This window comes from Oncorhynchus masou, chromosome 12, assembly GCF_036934945.1.
Source record: "Oncorhynchus masou masou isolate Uvic2021 chromosome 12, UVic_Omas_1.1, whole genome shotgun sequence".
Classification (NCBI taxonomy): Eukaryota; Metazoa; Chordata; class Actinopteri; order Salmoniformes; family Salmonidae; genus Oncorhynchus; species Oncorhynchus masou.
The window spans coordinates 68,093,533-68,112,719 of NC_088223.1; the positions used below are offsets into that span (position 1 = coordinate 68,093,533).

At 44.3% G+C, this 19,187-nt stretch overlaps 1 protein-coding gene across 1 annotated transcript in view; it reads right to left on the reverse strand.

Moving 5' to 3' along the window:
- The window catches only part of LOC135550710 (protein FAM222B-like), a 76,130-nt gene that overhangs the window by 24,954 nt on the left and 31,989 nt on the right, over positions 1-19,187 (reverse strand). Inside the window, exon 3 of the mRNA XM_064981762.1 lies at positions 13,499-13,626. Coding sequence (XP_064837834.1) covers positions 13,499-13,580 — 82 coding nt within the window. The 5' untranslated portion in view covers positions 13,581-13,626. The remainder of the gene's footprint in view (positions 1-13,498; positions 13,627-19,187) is intronic.

The window sequence follows — 19,187 nt, forward strand, 5'->3', positions numbered from 1 at the left end:
TCCTATATGTCCCATAAACATCACAATTGGGTCTTTTTTTCCCGATTAAATCGGTCCTTGTATACCCAAAATGTCCATGTGTGATCCAGGAAAAACAGTTTCTAAACGCAACGTTATTTTTTTTAATTAAAAAAGTTGCCTATAAACTTTGACAAAACACTTCAAACTACTTCTGTAATCCAACTTTAGGTATTAGTAAACGTTAATAAACGATCAAATTGATCACGGAGCGATCTGTATTCAATAGGAGCAAGTTTGGAAAACGTAGTCCATTCTCCCCGCTGTGTACCCGACAAGAGGATGTGCCTATTACTCATATGACCAAGGATTTACCTGCATAGAAATCACAACACTGGCGACCGTGTGGAAGCTGTAGGAACTGTAAGCCGGTCGCTATCTATTATACCTTGCAATAGACAATACAGAGACTGGCGGATTGATTTTTTCTTCGTCGATTTTGTGATCAGGTTTCCTTGCGATTTTGACCACGAAACACGTTCTGTTATAGTCACAGACATCATTTAACCAGTTTTAGAAACTTCAGAGTGTTTTCTATCCACACAAACTAATCAAATGCATATACTATATTCCTGGCATGAGTAGCAGGACGTTGAAATGTTGCGCGATTTTTAACAGAATGTTGAAAAAAGTAGCCCGATCTCTAACAGGTTTAAAACAATTCCCAAAGAAAGCAAATAACTTTACAGGGATTGGGTTGGCCAGATTGAAGTACTCGGCCAACCCACCTCGGTTCACTTTAACTCCTGGTGAGTACCAGTGTTATAGATACAAGAATGGCACTGAGAACTTACATGATTTTAATGGCTGAAAGGTAATCGTTAATGTGACTGACTTAGGTTTGGAAGTCTTAACCTCACAGCACCTATATCTGATATAGGGTGGGCTCGTACCAGCAAAGGATGTATACGACAGAAACTACCAGAAAGGGTGGTTAGGCACTTGCGCCCCGGGGGTTATTGGTCCAACTAGTTTGAGTCAAGTCATCAGAGGCCTGTTATAGGAGGCTACAGTAGGCACAGGAGGAGTTTTGACCAGGATGGGATTAGCTTTGTCTAGGTGGATGCTATTGGCATTTTCAGGGAAGTTACAGTTTAATACAAAGCTATGAATCAAATAGGTGAAGACTTTACCACTACGTTCTTTTGGTGGTTGACAATAAATAAAAATGTGGATTGGATTAATGACATTATTATAACTAAAAGAGATTCGTGAATGATACTGGGGATGCAGTAAAGGGGTTCTCTGACCAATTATCCGCCACTTCCCTCATGACCTAGCAAAATAGACTGACTCAATATGTTAATTGGCAGAAAAGGGCGGGGTATGTAGAATGATTGAGGTTCATTGCTGTACGTTTATTTTTTAATATCATTGCCATACGGTTATTTTTTAATAACACCTATCCAGAAGGATCAGTGACCAAGGCCCTGGCTGGCTTAACCTGTTAAATCTATGGGGGCGCTATTTCATTTTTGGATAAAAGGACGTGCCCGTTTTAAGCGCAATATTTTGTCGCAAAAAGATGCTCGACTGTGCATATAATTGATAGCTTTGGAAAGAAAACACTCTGACGTTTCCAGAACTGCAAAGATATTGTCTGTGAGTGCCCCAGAACAGAAGCTACAGGCAAAACCAAGATGAAACTGCAACCAGGAAATGAGCAGGATTTTCGAGGCTCTGTTTTTCATTGTCTCCTTATATGGCTGTGAATGCGACAGGAATGAGCCTGCCCTATCTATCGTTTCCCCAAGGTGTCTGCAGCATTGTGACGTATTTGTAGGCATATCATTGGAAGATTGACCATAAGAGACTACATTTGCCAGGTGTCCGCCCGGTGTCCTCCGTCGAAATTGGTGCGTCATCTTCAACTGCACGTCTTTTTCCAAGCGATTCACCGGAGAAAGGAGACTACCACGAACGATATATCAATGAAGAGATATGTGAAAACACATTGAGGATTGATTCTAAACAGCGTTTGCCGTGTTTCAGTCGATATTATGGAGTTAATTTGGAAAACAGTTTGCCGTTTTGATGACTGAATTTTGTTTTTTTTTGGTACCCAAACGTGATGTACAAAACGGAGCGATTTCTCCTACACAAAGAATCTTTCAGGAAAAACCGAACATTTGCTATGTAACAGAGTCTCCTCATTGAAAACATCCGAAGTTCTTCAAAGGTAAATGATTTTATTTGAATGATTTTCTTGTTTTTGTGAAAATGTTGCTGGCTGAATTCTAGGCTTATAGCTATGCTAGCTATCAACACTCTTACACAAATGCTTGTTTAGCTATGGTTGAAAAGCATATTTTGAAAATCTGAGATGACAGTGTTGTTTACAAAAGTCTAAGCTTGAGAGCAAATATATTTATTTCATTTCATTTGCCATTTTCATGAATAGTTAACGGTGCGTTATGCTAATGAGCTTGAGGCTATAAATAGAATCCCGGATCCGGGATTGCTCGACGCAAGAGAAGAACCTTTCAGAAGGACAACCATCTCCGCAGCACACCACCAATCAGGCCTTTATGGTAGAGTGGCTGGACGGAAGCCACTCCTCAGTAAAAGGCACATGACAGGCTACTTGGAGTTTGCCAAAAGGCACTAAAGTACTCACAGACCATGAGAAACAAAATTCTCTGGTCTGATGAAACCATGATTGAAGTCTTTGGCCTGAATGCCAAAAGTCACGTCTGGAGGAAACATGGCACTATCCTACTGTGAAGCATGGTGGTGGCAGCATCATGCTGTGGGGATGTTTTTCAGTGGCAGGAGCTGGGAGACTAGACAGGATTAAGGTAAAGATGAACGGAGCAAAGTACAGAGAGATCCTTGATGAAAACCTGTTCCAGAGCACTCAGGACAGGGGAGAAGGTTCAACTTCCAACAGGACAACGACCCTAAGCACACAGCCAAGACAACGCAGGAGTGGCTTCAGGACAAGCCTCAATGTCCTTGAGTGGCCCAGCCAGAGCAGAGATTTGAACCCGATCAAACATCTCTGGAGAGACCTGGAAATAGCTGTGCAGTGACGCTCGCCATACAAACTGACAGAACTTGGGAGGATCTGCAGAGAAAAATGGAAGAATCTTCCCAAATACAGGTGTGCCAAGCATGTAGCGTCATACCCAAGAAGACTCGATGCTGTAATCACTGCGAAAGGTGCTTCAACAAAGTACTGAGTAAAGGGTCTGAATACTTAAAGCAAATGTTATATTTCAATTTGTTATTTTTAATACATTTGCCCCCAAAAATGTGCTTTGTCACTATGGGGTATTGTGTGTAGACTGATGATATGAAAAAAACAATTGAATAAATTTTAGAATAAGGCTGTAACTTAACAAAATGTGGAAAAGTCAAGGCGTTTGAATACTTCCCGAATGAACTGTACACTAGAGCATTTTGTTTTATTTTTAAACCAATAATTTTGCTTACAATGACCATAATCCATTGCGTGCCTACTTGTCCGGTTTGTGTGTTTCTTTTACGCCTGCCATGTTAAGTTAGTGTGGGGAAGACATGGAGGGAGACAGAAGAATGCGTGATCAAGAGGGATAAGAGGGCAGTTGCTTTGTGAGTTCTCTACTTGAAAATACATGACCTAAATGATTGATAGTTGGTATTCACAGCAGTCATAAAAGTAAGCCTTAGTTACTTTGAAGAACTACAAAGTAGTGATTTTGTCAGAAAGAATAGGCAGTAGCTCTAGAGATGAGACGACATATGAAATGAAATAATAAAGTCTTCAAATAAAAATGGAATTTGTTCAATTAAAGTAATGTGAATAAATTATGGTTAAATGATAAGCAACTATGGGCAGTCACTACCATCATGGAACTTTTACTGAATTGTTTTATTGTGTTGTTACATACAGGTTTTTCCCACATAATGCATTGTTACGAATCCCTTTTGGCCCGACAGTCTAGGGGGGATGGTAATGAGACCCGTAACATAACTCATGCAAATTATTATTGTGACAAAGTAAAAGTGTAAACGAAATAACCACGACAACAGAAATCTACCGTCAAACTCCAGGTTTATTTATAAACACACGGTAATGGGGGGAGCAGGAAAAGGGGCTGAGCTGGACCCAAGGAAAGAAACAATAAGTATTCAAAAACACCCCTAAGCTAGACTACTTTAACAACAGCTAACTAACTAACCAAAAATACAGTGGGTGGTCCGCCCAGTTCTAACTAGTGTATTTAACAAAGTTCACCTACGGGTAGTGTATGCCCATGGGCGACTTGTCTTGGTTTCCCCCTTTTCCCACCAGCAACAAACAAATACCATAACCAAAAACAATACTCACAGGTGATGACAAAGTGCTATGAGGTGCTTAAACAAAAGAGAGGTTAAGACACAAAGCGAGAGTGAAACAGAGACCTACAGACATGGCATTTACAGAGAGATTGAGCTCTAGAACAAACAAATGATGGGGTTTTTAAACCATGGAGAAGGAACTGTGATAGGTTAGGAAATAGGAGGAGGTGTGTCTTCTGATTGACGATTGATTGTTGACTGATTGGGGAGTGATGATTTTCACCTGTGAGGGGAGAAGGAGAGAAAAGAAACACACACACACACAGGATACACACACACACAGGAAAACTATATCTGTAACACTCCCACCCTTAAAAGAGCAACCCTAGGGGTTGCGACTACAGTATTTCAATGAATACTCACAACAAAGCAACAACCTTGCAAAACATACAGAAATCATTTTCACACACGAGACAAAGCATCTGCCAACACATTATCAGAACCCTTTTTGTGGCGGATCTCCAAATTATAATTTTGTACAATCAGCGCCCAACGCATAAGGCGCTGGTTCTGGTTGTACATTCGGTGGAGAAAAACTAAGGGGTTATGGTCAGTATATACAATCACGGGTAGGGCATTGGAACCAATATATACTTCAAAGTATTGCAGAGCCAACAACAAAGCAAGAGCTTCTTGTTCTATTGTCGCATAGTTTGTTTGACATTTATTAAATTTACGTGAAAAATAACGGGATGATCCACTCCACTCTTGTCCTGCTGCAGTAGAACAGCACCAGCACCTCTGGCACTAGCATCTACCTCAAGTTTGAACGGTTGTTCAAAATCTGGAGCTGCAAGTACAGGTGTACTACATAAGAGTGCTTTCGCTGATTCAAAAGCTCTCTTACAATCAGGGGACCACACAAATGATCTAGCCGGACTAAGCAAAATCGGTCAATGGAGCAACTACCGCAGAGAAATGTTTACAGAAGCTACGGTAGTAGCCAACCATCCCTAAAAAGCGGCGTAGCTCTCGTCTGGTGGTAGGTGCAGGGAATGCAGTTATAGCCAAGACCTTGGCATCAACAGGGCGCACCTGTCCATGGCCAACCTCTTTACCGAGATAGGTAACAGTAGCCTTCCCAAACTCGCACTTTGCCAAGTTCACGGTTAGAGAAGCAGCTGCCAACCGTTCACATACTACCCTTAGCGAGTCAACATGATCTGACCACTCAGACGAATAAATCACTAGGTCATCAAGGTATGCACTACAATTAGGAACGCCAGCTAATACGGAGTTAACCAGTCGTTGGAAGGTGGCTGGTGCATTTCGCATCCCAAAAGCCATGACTGAGTACTGTAGGAAGTTGTCTGGGGTCACAAAGGCAGAAATCTCAGAAGCACGTGAAGTTAACGGAACCTGCCAGTAACCTTTTAAGAGGTCTAACTTAGTTACATACTTAGCAGCACCAATAGTGTCGATACAGTCGTCCAGTCGGGGTAACGGGAACGAATCTGGCATTGTGACAGAATTGACCTTTCGATAATCCGTACATAACCTGGACGTACCATCAGGTTTAGGAACCAAAATGCAAGGAGAACTCTAAGGGCTTGAACTTGGCTTAGCCAGGTCATTCTCCAACAAATATCTCACCTCATCCCTCATTATCTTCCTCTTGGAAGCGTTGATACGATATGGGTGTTGCTTGATAGGTGTAGCATTTCCAACATTAATGTCATGTTCCAACACATTTGTGCGGGTAGGAACGTCATTAAAGAGACATGGAAAACTGTGTAGTAGCCTCACAATATCATTGGCCTGTTCATCCGTTAAATGAACCAGACCGGATTGGATAGACAGCAACATTTCTGAGTTGGGCAATCTAACACACTGCTGCTGAGTATTGCGCAACTCCAAGCCATCAACATCATCAATATGACAGTCCACTATCATAGCAGTAGTAGCAGAGGAGACAGCAGTATCTTCCTCTGTTTTTGAACTCTCTAACTGTGTGATGGGTCGGGTGTGGTAAGCTTTCAACATGTTAATGTGACACACACGAGATTGGCGTTGTCTATCAGGAGTTTTAAGCACATAGTCAGTTTCACTTATTTTCTTTTCAATTAAATAAGGACCCGAGAAACGAGCTGACAGTGAAGATCCTGGAACAGGTAATAACACCAGTACTTGGTCACCTGGCTGTAGTGGACGAGAAACAGCCTCTTTATCATAGTGTCTTTTCATGCTCCTCTGTGAGGAAGACAGAGCTTCCTTTGCGAGAGCACAAGCTTGGTGTAGGCGCTCACGAAAGCGACTAACGTAGTCCAACACATTCTCATCTCTGGTACACAACTCTTGGGACAAGAACTGTTCTGTAAGGACTTTCATTGGTCCTCTCACTGTGTGAACAAACACCAGTTCAGCCGGGCTGAAACCTAGGTACTCCTGCACAGTTTCACGAGCAGCAAACAAAACTAGAGAAACTCCCTAATCCCAATCTTTCTCAGATTCCAAACAATATTTACGTAGCATAGACTTCAGTGTCTGATGCCATCTTTCAAGTGCACCCTGAGACTCTGGGTGATAGGCGCTTGACACACGGTGCGTAATTGACAAGGATTTTAACACCTGCCTGAAGAGCTTGGATAGGAAATTGGTACCTTGATCGCTTTGTACCACCCTAGGTAACCCGAATGTCGTGAAGAATTTTATTAAGGCTTTACTCACTACCGGGGCTGTAATCCTTCTCAGAGGAATGGCCTCGGGGTATCTTGTAGCCATACACATTATTGTTAACAAAAACTGGTTAACAGATTTTGTCTTCGGTAACGGTCCGACACAATCAACCACCACATGCTCGAATGGTTCACCTATGACAGGTATGGGACAAAGAGGAGCGGGAGGAATAACCTGATTTGGTTTTCCTGTTATCTGACATGTGTGGCATGTCCGACAGAACTGAGCCACATCTTGTTTTAAACCCGGCCAAAAGAAATGTCGAAGGATCCGATCATAAGTTTTTGTGATTCCTAAATGACCAGACCACTGGTGATCATGAGCAAGGGATAACACATTTTGTCGAAAGGCTGTAGGAATCACTATTTGGTAAACAGCATTCCAATCTCCATCCGCGTCAACATGGGATTTCCATTTACGCATGAGGAGATTACCATCAATGAAGTAAGCCACGTTCTTCTTCTTCACATCTTCCAATGAGACAACACTAGAAAAACATTTAGCAAGCTTGTTGTCAACCTTTTGGTTAGCAATCAGCTGCTCACGAGTGACTGGTAACTGTATTGCATCAGCAATAAGTTCAACGTTCTTTGATTCTTTCCTGGGCTGTTTGTCAGAGGTGATCAGCTTCTCAGAGGTATCACACAATCCATCCTCTTGATCAACCTCTTTGAACAGAACAGTGTTCGACAAATCTATCTCAACACCCTCTTGTCGTGCCTGAGCACGAGTGACAGCACAAGCGGGGAACACATGTGGATAATTCTGTGCCAGCTCATTCGAGAGAGAGTGGTCACTTTTATCCAATACGGGTACTACCTTTCCTCCGGCAATATCGTTACCCATTATAAAGGTCACACCTTTCACTGGCAACATAGGGCGTACCCCCACTCTGAATATTCCACTGATTAACTCAGAGTGTACTTTCACAAAGTGCAATGGCACTGGGACAAAACCCATTTCAATACCCTGCACTAACACACTGGAACCACAGTATGTATCGTCAGATAAGGGCAACACATCAGACAATATAAACGACTGCGCCGCACCAGTATCTCTAAGGATTTTAACCGGTCGTTGAGACGCTTCGTCATTCGTTAGGGCCAGAAACCCCTCGAAAATGAATGGTTCATAACTGCGGTCGGGGACTGAGACCTTCAAACTACAGTTACTTCCAGTTGAAGCTCGCATCCGCTACAAGACCATGGTGCTTGCCTACGGAGCTGTGAGGGGAACGGCACCGCAGTACCTCCAGGCTCTGATCAGGCCCTACACCCAAGCAAGGGCACTGCGTTCATCCACCTCTGGCCTGCTCGCCTCCCTACCATTGAGGAAGTACAGTTCCCGCTCAGCCCAGTCAAAACTGTTCGCTGCTCTGGCCCCCCAATGGTGGAACAAACTCCCTCACGACGCCAGGACAGCGGAGTCAATCACCACCTTCCAGAGACACCTGAAACCCCACCTCTTCAAGGAATACCTAGGATAAGATAAGTAATCCTTCTCACCCCCCCCTTAATGATTTAGATGCACTATTGTAAAGTGGCTGTTCCACTGGATGTCAGAAGGTGAATTCACCAATTTGTAAGTCGCTCTGGATAAGAGCGTCTGCTAAATGACTTAAATGTAAATGTAAATGTACCCTGAGGCACCTGTTTTGTTGCAGACCTCACAACCGTACGAATTAGAGCAACACCTGTTGGTGGCTTGGCACGAAGAGGCATCCCTTGTTTGCGTTTAAGCAGGAAGCAATCATTAATCATATGTCCTACTTTATGACAATAGAAACATGGACGCTCATTCTTCTGGCGTGCTTGCCATACTACTGCTGGCCGACTAGGGCTAAAGGTAGGAAACTCAGTGGCTCTACTCTCAGTTTGAGCCGAAAACACACTCTTGTGCGTCAACACAAACTCGTCTGCCAACACAGACGCTTCTGCCAGGGAGGATACTTTCTGTTCGTTTAGGTAAAATACAATGCGTTCGGGTAAGCCATTTTTAAACTCTTCCAACAAGATTAACTCCCGGAGAGAGTTGAAATCAGTTACCTTACTAGCAGCATGCCATTTATCAAACAGATTCCCCTTGTCTCTGGCAAATTCCACATAAGTCTTACTAGAAGACTTTCTATGAGACCTAAATCTCTGTCGGTATGCCTCAGGCACAAGCTCATAGGCACGAAGAACAGTAGCTTTGACCACTTCATAATTCAAACTGTCCTCCAGAGGTAGCGCTGACAAAACCTCTTGGGCTTTACCAGTTAATTTACACTGAAGTAATAGGCACCATACCTCTTCAGGCCATTTCAATGCTATGGCTATACGCTCAAATACACAAAAATAGGAGTCAACCTCTGACTCTCTGAACAAAGGTACTAAGGCAATCTGCCTACTAATGTCAAACGTGTTTGAGGACACAGCAGGTGAAGACGGCTCACAAACAGGCACAGTAGGACCGGAGGCTAGCCTCGCTGTCTCTGCCTCAAGTTCCATCTGGCGCATTTTGAACTCCAATTGCCTTTGTTCTCTGTCTGCCTCAATTTTACACATCTCCAAATGCCGTTGTTCTCGTTCTTTTTCTGCCTCTATTTTACACATCTCCAACTGGAGAGTCTCTCGCCTAATTTGGGCTCTCTCTTCCACCTCCAGTTGGAACTGTGCTAAACGGACATCCCTTCTGGCATCACCATTTGACAGTGGGGAGAGTGGATCAAAACGGGACAATGTGGCTGGTGTTTTAGCCTCTCCCTCATTATCAGACACCAATGGTCTTACAGGAGCAGCAACATCCGCTACAGGGGTAGTAGGCTCAGGCAGCGGTAACACAAGCACCTGCTCTTCCAACAATACATTTAATACTAGCCGTTTCACCTCCGCCTTAACTAAACTCTGCGGAATCAATACTGAATAATGGTCAGCCAAGGTCATTAAATCAACTCTACGACATTTGTCAAAAACCTCCCACGGAGGGTTATCCAAAAAAGATTTCAAATCAAAAGTAGTCATTTTACACTACTTCACAAGTGCCAAAGAAAATAGCAAACACTAATGCTACTTCAGCTATGACGCTCAACACTGAACTATACCACTACAACAATCTACATGAGCGGCATGGGTGTCAGTTATGACAGATCCCGGACGAGCCCCCACTTATGTTACGAATCCCTTTTGGCCCGACAGTCTAGGGGGGATGGTAATGAGACCCGTAACATAACTCATGCAAATTATTATTGTGACAAAGTAAAAGTGTGAACGAAATAACCACGACAACAGAAATCTACCGTCAAACTCCAGGTTTATTTATAAACACACGGTAATGGGGGGAGCAGGAAAAGGGGCTGAGCTGGACCCAAGGAAAGAAACAATAAGTATTCAAAAACACCCCTAAGCTAGACTACTTTAACAACAGCTAACTAACTAACCAAAAATACAGTGGGTGGTCCGCCCAGTTCTAACTAGTGTATTTAACAAAGTTCACCTACGGGTAGTGTATGCCCATGGGCGACTTGTCTTGGTTTCCCCCTTTTCCCACCAGCAACAAACAAATACCATAACCAAAAACAATACTCACAGGTGATGACAAAGTGCTATGAGGTGCTTAAACAAAAGAGAGGTTAAGACACAAAGCGAGAGTGAAACAGAGACCTACAGACATGGCATTTACAGAGAGATTGAGCTCTAGAACAAACAAATGATGGGGTTTTTAAACCATGGAGAAGGAACTGTGATAGGTTAGGAAATAGGAGGAGGTGTGTCTTCTGATTGACGATTGATTGTTGACTGATTGGGGAGTGATGATTTTCACCTGTGAGGGGAGAAGGAGAGAAAAGAAACACACACACAGGATACACACACACACAGGATAACTATATCCGTAACATGCATAGTGCATTTAATGTTTAAAAAAAGATTGAAACCAAAATCTGTGAAGAAAAAAATTTCATCGAACCGAAACCAAACAGAACCCAAGAAGCACTAATCGCTCAGCATTATATAGCAACAATATAATTTAGGGCTAGCAATCTAGCAAATGTGTTTTGAGTTCCCACTTCCTCATGTGGGGAATTATGTAGCATATAGCGTAAGCCAATATGCACAAAAATGCATCAATATACAGGCAAATTAATCTCTAAAGACCCTAAAATACATCCGCCCATTCTGGATCCAGTTTTGACATTCTGCAAATCAAAATATCCATCATGCAGTCCCTGAACATGTCAGATGAAATAGCAAACTTATTTAATGTCTTACTTTGCACAATAGCAACACCCACCCGTAGCACGCGCTCCAGCAGGTATATTTCACTGGTCATCCCCAAAGCCAACACTTCCTTTGGCCACATTTCTTTCCAGTTCTCTGCTGCCAATGACTGGAACGAATTGCAAAAATCACTAAAGCTGGAGACTTATATCTCCCTCTCTAACTTTAAGCATCAGCTGTCAGAGCAGCTCATACCGTCATACTCTACACCTTAGTTCCTTTCAATAAGAATTTCTCAAGATACTGAATACATATTCCCCTTACCACTGATGACACTCCTCACCTTGGGGGTAAAAAAATAACAGTCCAAAATGTCTTTTCAGTAACACAACGTAAAAAATTATGTCAGAGAGAAAATGTGTTCTGTGGCATGTAGGCAGCCTGGAGATTTATGGCCTGTTATCACTAAAGAACTCGTTAGACCCTGTGGCTCCGCGTGACCAACCAGGGCCCTGTGGCTCCGCGTGACCAACCAGGGCCCTGTAGACGGGACCCTGTGGCTCTGTGAGAGCAACCAGGGCACTGTGGCTCTGTGAGAGCAACCAGGGCACTGTGGCTCTGTGAGAGAACACATATTTATCAGTTGTTATTTGAAAGGGGTGGTCTGAAGAGAGAATAAAACCCTTTTGAAATATCTCAGTTGGATTTTGATGTAAGGCGTTGGCCTTCCTTATTATCAAGCCTAGCAGATGAAAAGGAGGGGGATTCTTATGTGAGAAGATAATGAACAAGAACTAGTTTAGCGAAAAAGAGAACAATTCCACATCCACATTTCCTTCAGAATAGCTCCAAATCAACAAAATCAGGGAGAAAAACAAATCCAACTTTTACTTTCAGCCCTTCTGTGAGTCACAGAACACAGCAGCAGTGGAGCAGGTGACAGATAAAAAAGCCCACTCAGATTTACTTTATTTTTTTGAATTTTCTGAGTGGACCTTTTCAGAACCAAGCTCGTTCCACTGTACTCTGTCACATGACTTCCTGCCAGAGTAGAGGGAACAAAACAACATGGCGGACGTTGGCACCTAACGAGACACCCCCTCGCTCGGCACTGCTGTGCTCTTGGGGGTAGGCTGATTACAGTGATTCTTCCAATTAGTCTTGATGAGCCATAGTGACGGAGCAAGACAGACAGCATTTTATAACACACAAAACTGCTGCAGAACTAGGTCAGACTGGGGCTGAGAGAGAAAGAAATTCCTCCAAGTATGAGGGGACATTCTCTAGAAATCTCCGTGCCTCAGGGAGATGTGGAATCTAAAGCTGGTCTGTTGGGGTGGCTATACCCTGGCTGGGTGGGTCTGATCAATAATCTACATGACTGATTCAGAGGGGTTAAATGTGGAAGGCACATTTCAGTTGAATGCATTTAGTTACACAACTAACGAGGTATCCCCCTCCCTTTATGATGTCATCTACGAGGTCCTGGATAGGAGATTTGAGAAGCTTTCTACAGGACCAAAAAGACTGGGAAAGACATGCATGTGTGTCTATTGTTCAACACAACATGTATGTCCTGTTACTCATTTTAGGTGGTTCATGTTTGGCACTGTAACCGTTATTTGATAGTAAACCATAGGAATCTATGGAGTGAATCCAATAACAGCAAACACCGAAACGATATACAATTATTGACTGACGCCTAATAATCCATATGGTGTATGTGTATATGAGAGGTATGTGACATGTCCAGTGCCTCACCCCAAGGGGAAGTGGGGGAGAGAGGGAGGGGTGGGGTTTTGTGGTGTCACATGTGGAGACAGGTGAGACTGTGAGAGAAGGGCATGTTGTTCACACACAAACATCCTGCTCAGTGTGCTGGTGGCTGGCTGTTGACTGGATGTTGACTGGCTGCCTGGTCCGCCTCGTTTCTCATCCTAACGAGATTGACTTCCTTATTATCACCGAAACGCATCCCTGTGGGAGACAGTTCTTTAGGGGGAGGACAGGAAGGACGTGCTGGAGGGGGGGGGGGGGAGCGCACGTTCTCTAGCAAGTTATTAGTACAGGGTCATCCCCTGACTTCTCCCTGAATTGTGATCCTATTGTATTGGAGCACAACACTTTCTTTCTTTCTTGGTCATCTCTTTTGGTTTTGACACAAGGCTGTTAGAGAGAACGAGGTCAGCACCCAGCAGCTCTGTTCATCTGATGTGGGGTGGGTGGGCAGAAGGATTTTAGCAACCTGGTGTGTGTGTGTAGGAGAGTAGAGTACAGACACTTACATTTCTGAAGTCCAGTGTTCATCTGCGTGTGTGAGAGAAGCTGGAGGGAGAGGTCACCTGGCCCTGGCAGACAGGCCAGCATTTCACACAGACACTAATGCAACATGGGACACTGGGTCCTCCTCACACTACAGGGGGAGAGAGAGGAGGGAGAGGGGGGGGGGGGTCAGAACTCAGACATAACTGCAGGTCCACATATACTACATGGAGATAATACAGTAACAGTATAGAGCAGCACAGGGATGGCTAATACAACCCTCAGTTGTGAATCACTTCAATTATAACATCAAACAGCTAGTGGTACAACATGGGGCAGATTCTGTCAATATGCATAGGCAGGATGAAAATTACTCAGTCACACCCCCCCTTGTGTTGGTCAGGTGATACGACCCTGCTGCTACCTGTGCATTGCCTCTACAATACCTTAGCAGGAGGAATTAATTACCCTTATATGAGTGAGTGAGTGAGTGAGTGAGTGAGTGAGTGAGTGAGTGAGTGAGTGAGTGAGTGAGTGAGTGAGCGTGTGTGTGTGTGTGTGTGTTGCACTCCACTCAAAGAAGACACTCCAGAGAGCAGTAGCAGAAACATGGCAGTAAGTAGCACATCAATCTTAGTCCCCAACCAGGTCCCAGGAGGCTAGCGCTACAACATGTGTAGTGGTACATTTAGGTGACGTCAAACAAAGTACAGTAATAGAGACCAAACCGTATGAAAAATAAAAATAAGGTACTTTAAATAGTGAGAAGCTGTGTGTGAGAGGTTGCCACTGAGTAACAATCAGAGGTAACAGCAGCAGTAGAGAGAGAACAGCTTTAATTGCAGTCTGCTTCACTTACAGTATTCAAAACACCACAGATGCTTGCTTAATCAGCACGGAAGGTCAGTCAGGGAGTAAATTAAGTCGACAGAGTGCGTTGCCCCGTGCCCTTCTCCTTTACTGCCGCGTGGCATCAGAACAAACACCGGAGCACAGACAAAAACCGCACACACACACCGCGTTGTTATGAGGGAGGCAATTACCCACCAACAACCTTGGCACGGCCGTCTGCCGCAGGGTGGCGGCTTAAAAGCGCCTGTCCCCCGTAGAGAGGGGAGAGAGAGGGGAAGGGGTGAGATGAACTCTTTAAAAACACAGGCGCTGAAAAAGGTCAGGATGACAGCTCTTTTAAATCCTCCCAGCAAGAGGAAAGAAAACAAGCCTTAATGAAGCTGGCAGTTACACAGAGAGATACCCGAGACGGAGCTGTCTGTGCTGCACCTTGGGGTCTGGGTGGGGAGGTATGGGGTCGGAGGGGGCTGGAAGTGACAGGGAGGTTGGCTGGGCGGGGGTGGCATGGGGAGGACAGTTGGGACCTGTGGAAGGGTGGCTATGGGAGGAATGATGGGGGGAGTGGGCGGTAGGAGTGCTCTCTCTCTTACTAGTACACAGATCTAAGGATTTGTTGCTGTTTCGTTCTGTGCGGCCAGGGTGATGCGGCGGATTTCAGTGCCGGCCTTAAAGCCGCAAGGGAGATTTTCAGCTTTTTCTCTCTCAATTCATCTTAGTGCCAATGTTTCTCAGCAAGGATAGCAAGAATGTTTTCAAGAACACAAAGGCATTGGGGTGGAGGTAGTCAACCTCACATCAAATGCAGACGTGTAGAATATAGACGAGGAAGGGAGGGTTACCAGTCAAAGCAAGATCCCAATTTTCGATTGGTTTGTTTTATACACACCCAGAGGCATCTACCACAAACACACACAATCATCCTCCCCCACAGCGCCCCTGAATGTCAGAAAACTGGGGAGCGCAGCAGCAAAGGTCAGCCTACGGTAATGCTCCAGCTGACACTCTGCTTTAGAGTGGTAGAGAGACAACAGCAAGAGATGATGAAACCAGACAGACAGACGGGGCCCTGGCCTAACAGCCACCCAGTCACTATGATACATCCACTTCAAATACACATCAGACAGAAAATAAAACACAGGCTCTTTCAACAATACACTCAGACAGTGCAGTAAGACTCTCTCTAGCACCGCTATGAAAGATCAGATGCTGCAGCAGTGCTGTGTGTGTGGCTTCTGCTACTCCAACCGATTCCTAATTGCCCACAGGGTAAAACCCAGGTGGGTTTGATTGGTATGATGTGGACTTTACTCTGGAGTGACCCAGGCAGGCACCTGTATATCCAGTTGATTAATCCTTACTGGTCTTGCGCGTGAAGTATGTTTGTGGAGCCATGGCTCAGCCAGGGGAGTTAAGCCAGGTGTCTAACACTGACTGACCCAGACACCCCTTGTGCCTTCATCATGGCATTAGAGACCCCATGACGATGCAATCTCCACCAGAACTCATATACATCTATAATAGTCTCCTAATCATTGGGTGAGCCTCTTTTTATAAGAGTGAAGTGATAAGAGAAAAGCTAACTTTCCTCCATTTCTCAGGGGCAGAACAACTCTCCCATCTGTGGAGAAAAAACAGTGTGAGGGAGGAAGAGGGCCATTTATAAAATGACACCAGCCAGCTATAAATCATGCCTCTGATTGCTTTGGTCAATACCTCCCCACGTCAGGGCAATCTGCCTTGGTTACACATTCAGGAGGAAGCGTAGGAAATGTACAATAGGGCAAATTTCAGAGAAAAACAACCCAATACTTTAGGGGCTGAAAGAGACCGGGGTTCAACTGTAGTGTAGCCTATGAAGGGGATAACTAGTGCATGCAAGTGTGTGTATGTGTATGCGTGAGTGTGTGATGTGGTGTGTGAGGTGTATAAGTACGAGGCGTGTGAGTATGAGTTGTGTGCGCGTGAAAATTAAGAGTTCTGCATCAAAATAAGCAACTCATTAGAAAAGATGCTTCTGAAAAATGCCTCCGTGTTACAAAAACAAGGTGAGAAGAAAACCCTGTATGGTTGGTTGGTTGCATTAAACAGCTAGTCCTTAGCAGTCTTTCCCAATTAAAGGCGAAAGCAATTAAGAAAGCGAAGCCTCTGTGTTGTTCCATTGTTTGTGATAATGACTGAGGGAGAAGGAGAGGAGAAAGCAGAGCAGGCTGTGTGCTGCTGTTATCTAATTGCGTTTACCCTGAGGTTATAGTGTCCATAATAGAGCCAATGAATAATCTTGTTGGGAGAAATGCATTGTATCCTTAGCATGAAATAACTTTATTTTGCGAGTGAGGAGAGCTGAATGCTGGGGGAAAAGAAAGAGAAAAAAAATAGCTTTTTACCCTTGAATTCCAAACCAGAACATTCTAAATTAAAAAAAAGACCTCGCCTGCTCTTGTGCATGTTACTCAGAACTGACTGTTCACATCAGTGTGGCCTTCATTAGCCCATTTGGGTTGTACAAACAGTAAGGGCGGAACAGGATTTAATGAAACAGTGCTGCTGCTAGCCCAGGGCCCACAGGCATGTAAGCCAGTGCTGTTCTGTTCCACTGTGTGTGTGTGTGTGTGTTCGACATTCTCACACAAAAGAGTTCTTGATGACTGTAGCAGATCCTGAGGTGTTTAGTCCTGGTCTGGTCTGGCTGACATTTATATTTTTCAACCATAGAGATGCCAGCCCTCATCAATTTGGAATGTTATTTGCAACTAAAGAGAATGTATGTGTACTTAAATGAGTGATGGAAGGAAGAGAGAGACAGTGAGAAAGGAGAAAGAGAGTCTCAGTATGGTAATGTTTCCAAACAGGCAACACAAAAGGTGTCAAAAATCAAACTGTCAAACAAGGAAATTGCATTGGTGGTGTTAACTGAGAGCGAGCTACTCCGAGCTGAGGGGGAGGGGGGAGTAACAGATTAACTGACACTTCTCTAATTAAAGGTGAAGGGGGATGGAGGAGAGGAAGAGGAGCAGCAGCCAGCCAGTGAGCCAGACAGACAGCCTCCACCTAAAATAGTGCTCAGTCCGCAATTGGATAATCTCAGACTGTCCGAGTGTCACAGAGGAGAAGTCTGTTTACAGTTAGAGCAGAAGCTCTTAACAGGATGAGATGTCATGACACAAAAGGGAGGGGGGACAAAATGTATGATCCTTCATCACCCCATTGGCCTCATCTTCACATTGTGTCAGTCTAACATCAGTGGCTCTCATCTTTAGCCTGAATGAGAGCCTCTGGGCCTGCCCCTAGCCAGTCAGCCAACAGAGTACTGACTGGATCCTCATCCAGGCTGGTCACTAGAAACAGACGGTGATTTTGGACATCTGAAAAGATCCTGAGAACGTCGATATATGACTTCCTCTGCACTTGAAAAAAATGCTGCACTACGGCAAACCACTGTGCTACAACAGACCACAATGCTCTAGCAAGCCACAATGCTCTAGCTAGCCGTGAGAATACTATGAACACTGATGACACCTAGAGCGCCATTTTTTATTATTTTGTTTTACGCTTCCCCAAACCATAGCTCTAACCACTCAGAATGAAGGGCTAAACTGTTAACCATGAGTTGTTTCTGTTTTAACCCTGTAACCAAGAGGAATTAACCCTGTAATCACATGGAATTAATGCATCAAAAAGATAGATATTCATCCATAACACATTGAATTTCGAAGGGAAACGATGAGATCTTGTTGCCTCATCAAGCTGGGGGTGTGTCTGAAATGGCACACTGTCTCCTATTGGCCCTGGTCAAAACTAGTGTACTATATTGGGAATAGGCGGTCATTTCAGACACATGGCTACGTGGAATGGTAGAGTGAGTGACTATGAGTCAGGAGATATGACCTGATGGTGTCCTGACCTGATCTCATCCCGAGGCTATAGTCATTATTACACACACCCACTGAAGGGCTGAAAGGAATGAGCGTGGGCCAGTAAGCCATGGACAGTCTAGTCCAGCCACTGGCTATTTCACCACAACTCTAGTCTAGGGTACTCACTGTAAGGAGCACTCATGGCTCCTTGATGTGGGAGGTGAGAGACTGGAGTGTGTGTGTCTGTGTGTCCATGCTCAAAGTTAAGGCACTAGTCTGAAGAAGCCGACAGAGGTGCATGCATTGCATGCTGGCCCGGAATACAAATTCCCTGGTCCCTTCTACTAGTGTCATTTGACGGATGTGTTTACACCAGATGTAAAATGTGTGGACGGCACTGCCAAAACAGAGCAGATCCAAACTGAAGGATGCCTGGCTACTTCTTTATTTACCCATCTATCTACTCTACATCCATCCACAGAGCAGACAGAGGGCTGGAGAGGACATGCCTCAGTGAGGGGAAAACTAACAGCTTCCGGAGATGTGACAGTCTAAAAACGAACGAGAAATCCCAATGGTTGACATGCATTAAAAACCACAGCAAGATCTCTGGGCAGCGACCCAGCGCTGTATGTTTTTAAACACACCATCTAAAAGCTCTACATTTGATTTAGTCATTCTAAATACACCTGGCGCTAAATCTGATTAAACACTCAGTTGCTTGCCTTTCAAATTAATCAGCCAGGGGAGTTTTATAAAAACAGCAGTGGCAAGGATCTGTGGCGGCCATTACTCTTCCTGCTCTGCAATTAACAGAGTAGCACTTGGCAGGGTTTGGAGCGGAGTATGTGAGTGGAGTTGAGCGGTTGGAAATTCCCCTCATCGCTCAGGGAGAGTTCTTTCCCCCACTCCAAATTCCAACCATACATTTTTGTTTAAAAGGAACATTTAAAACAAACACTCCATGTACTTTTGTGACTATGTGCTATTTGGTTTTGACGTAGGT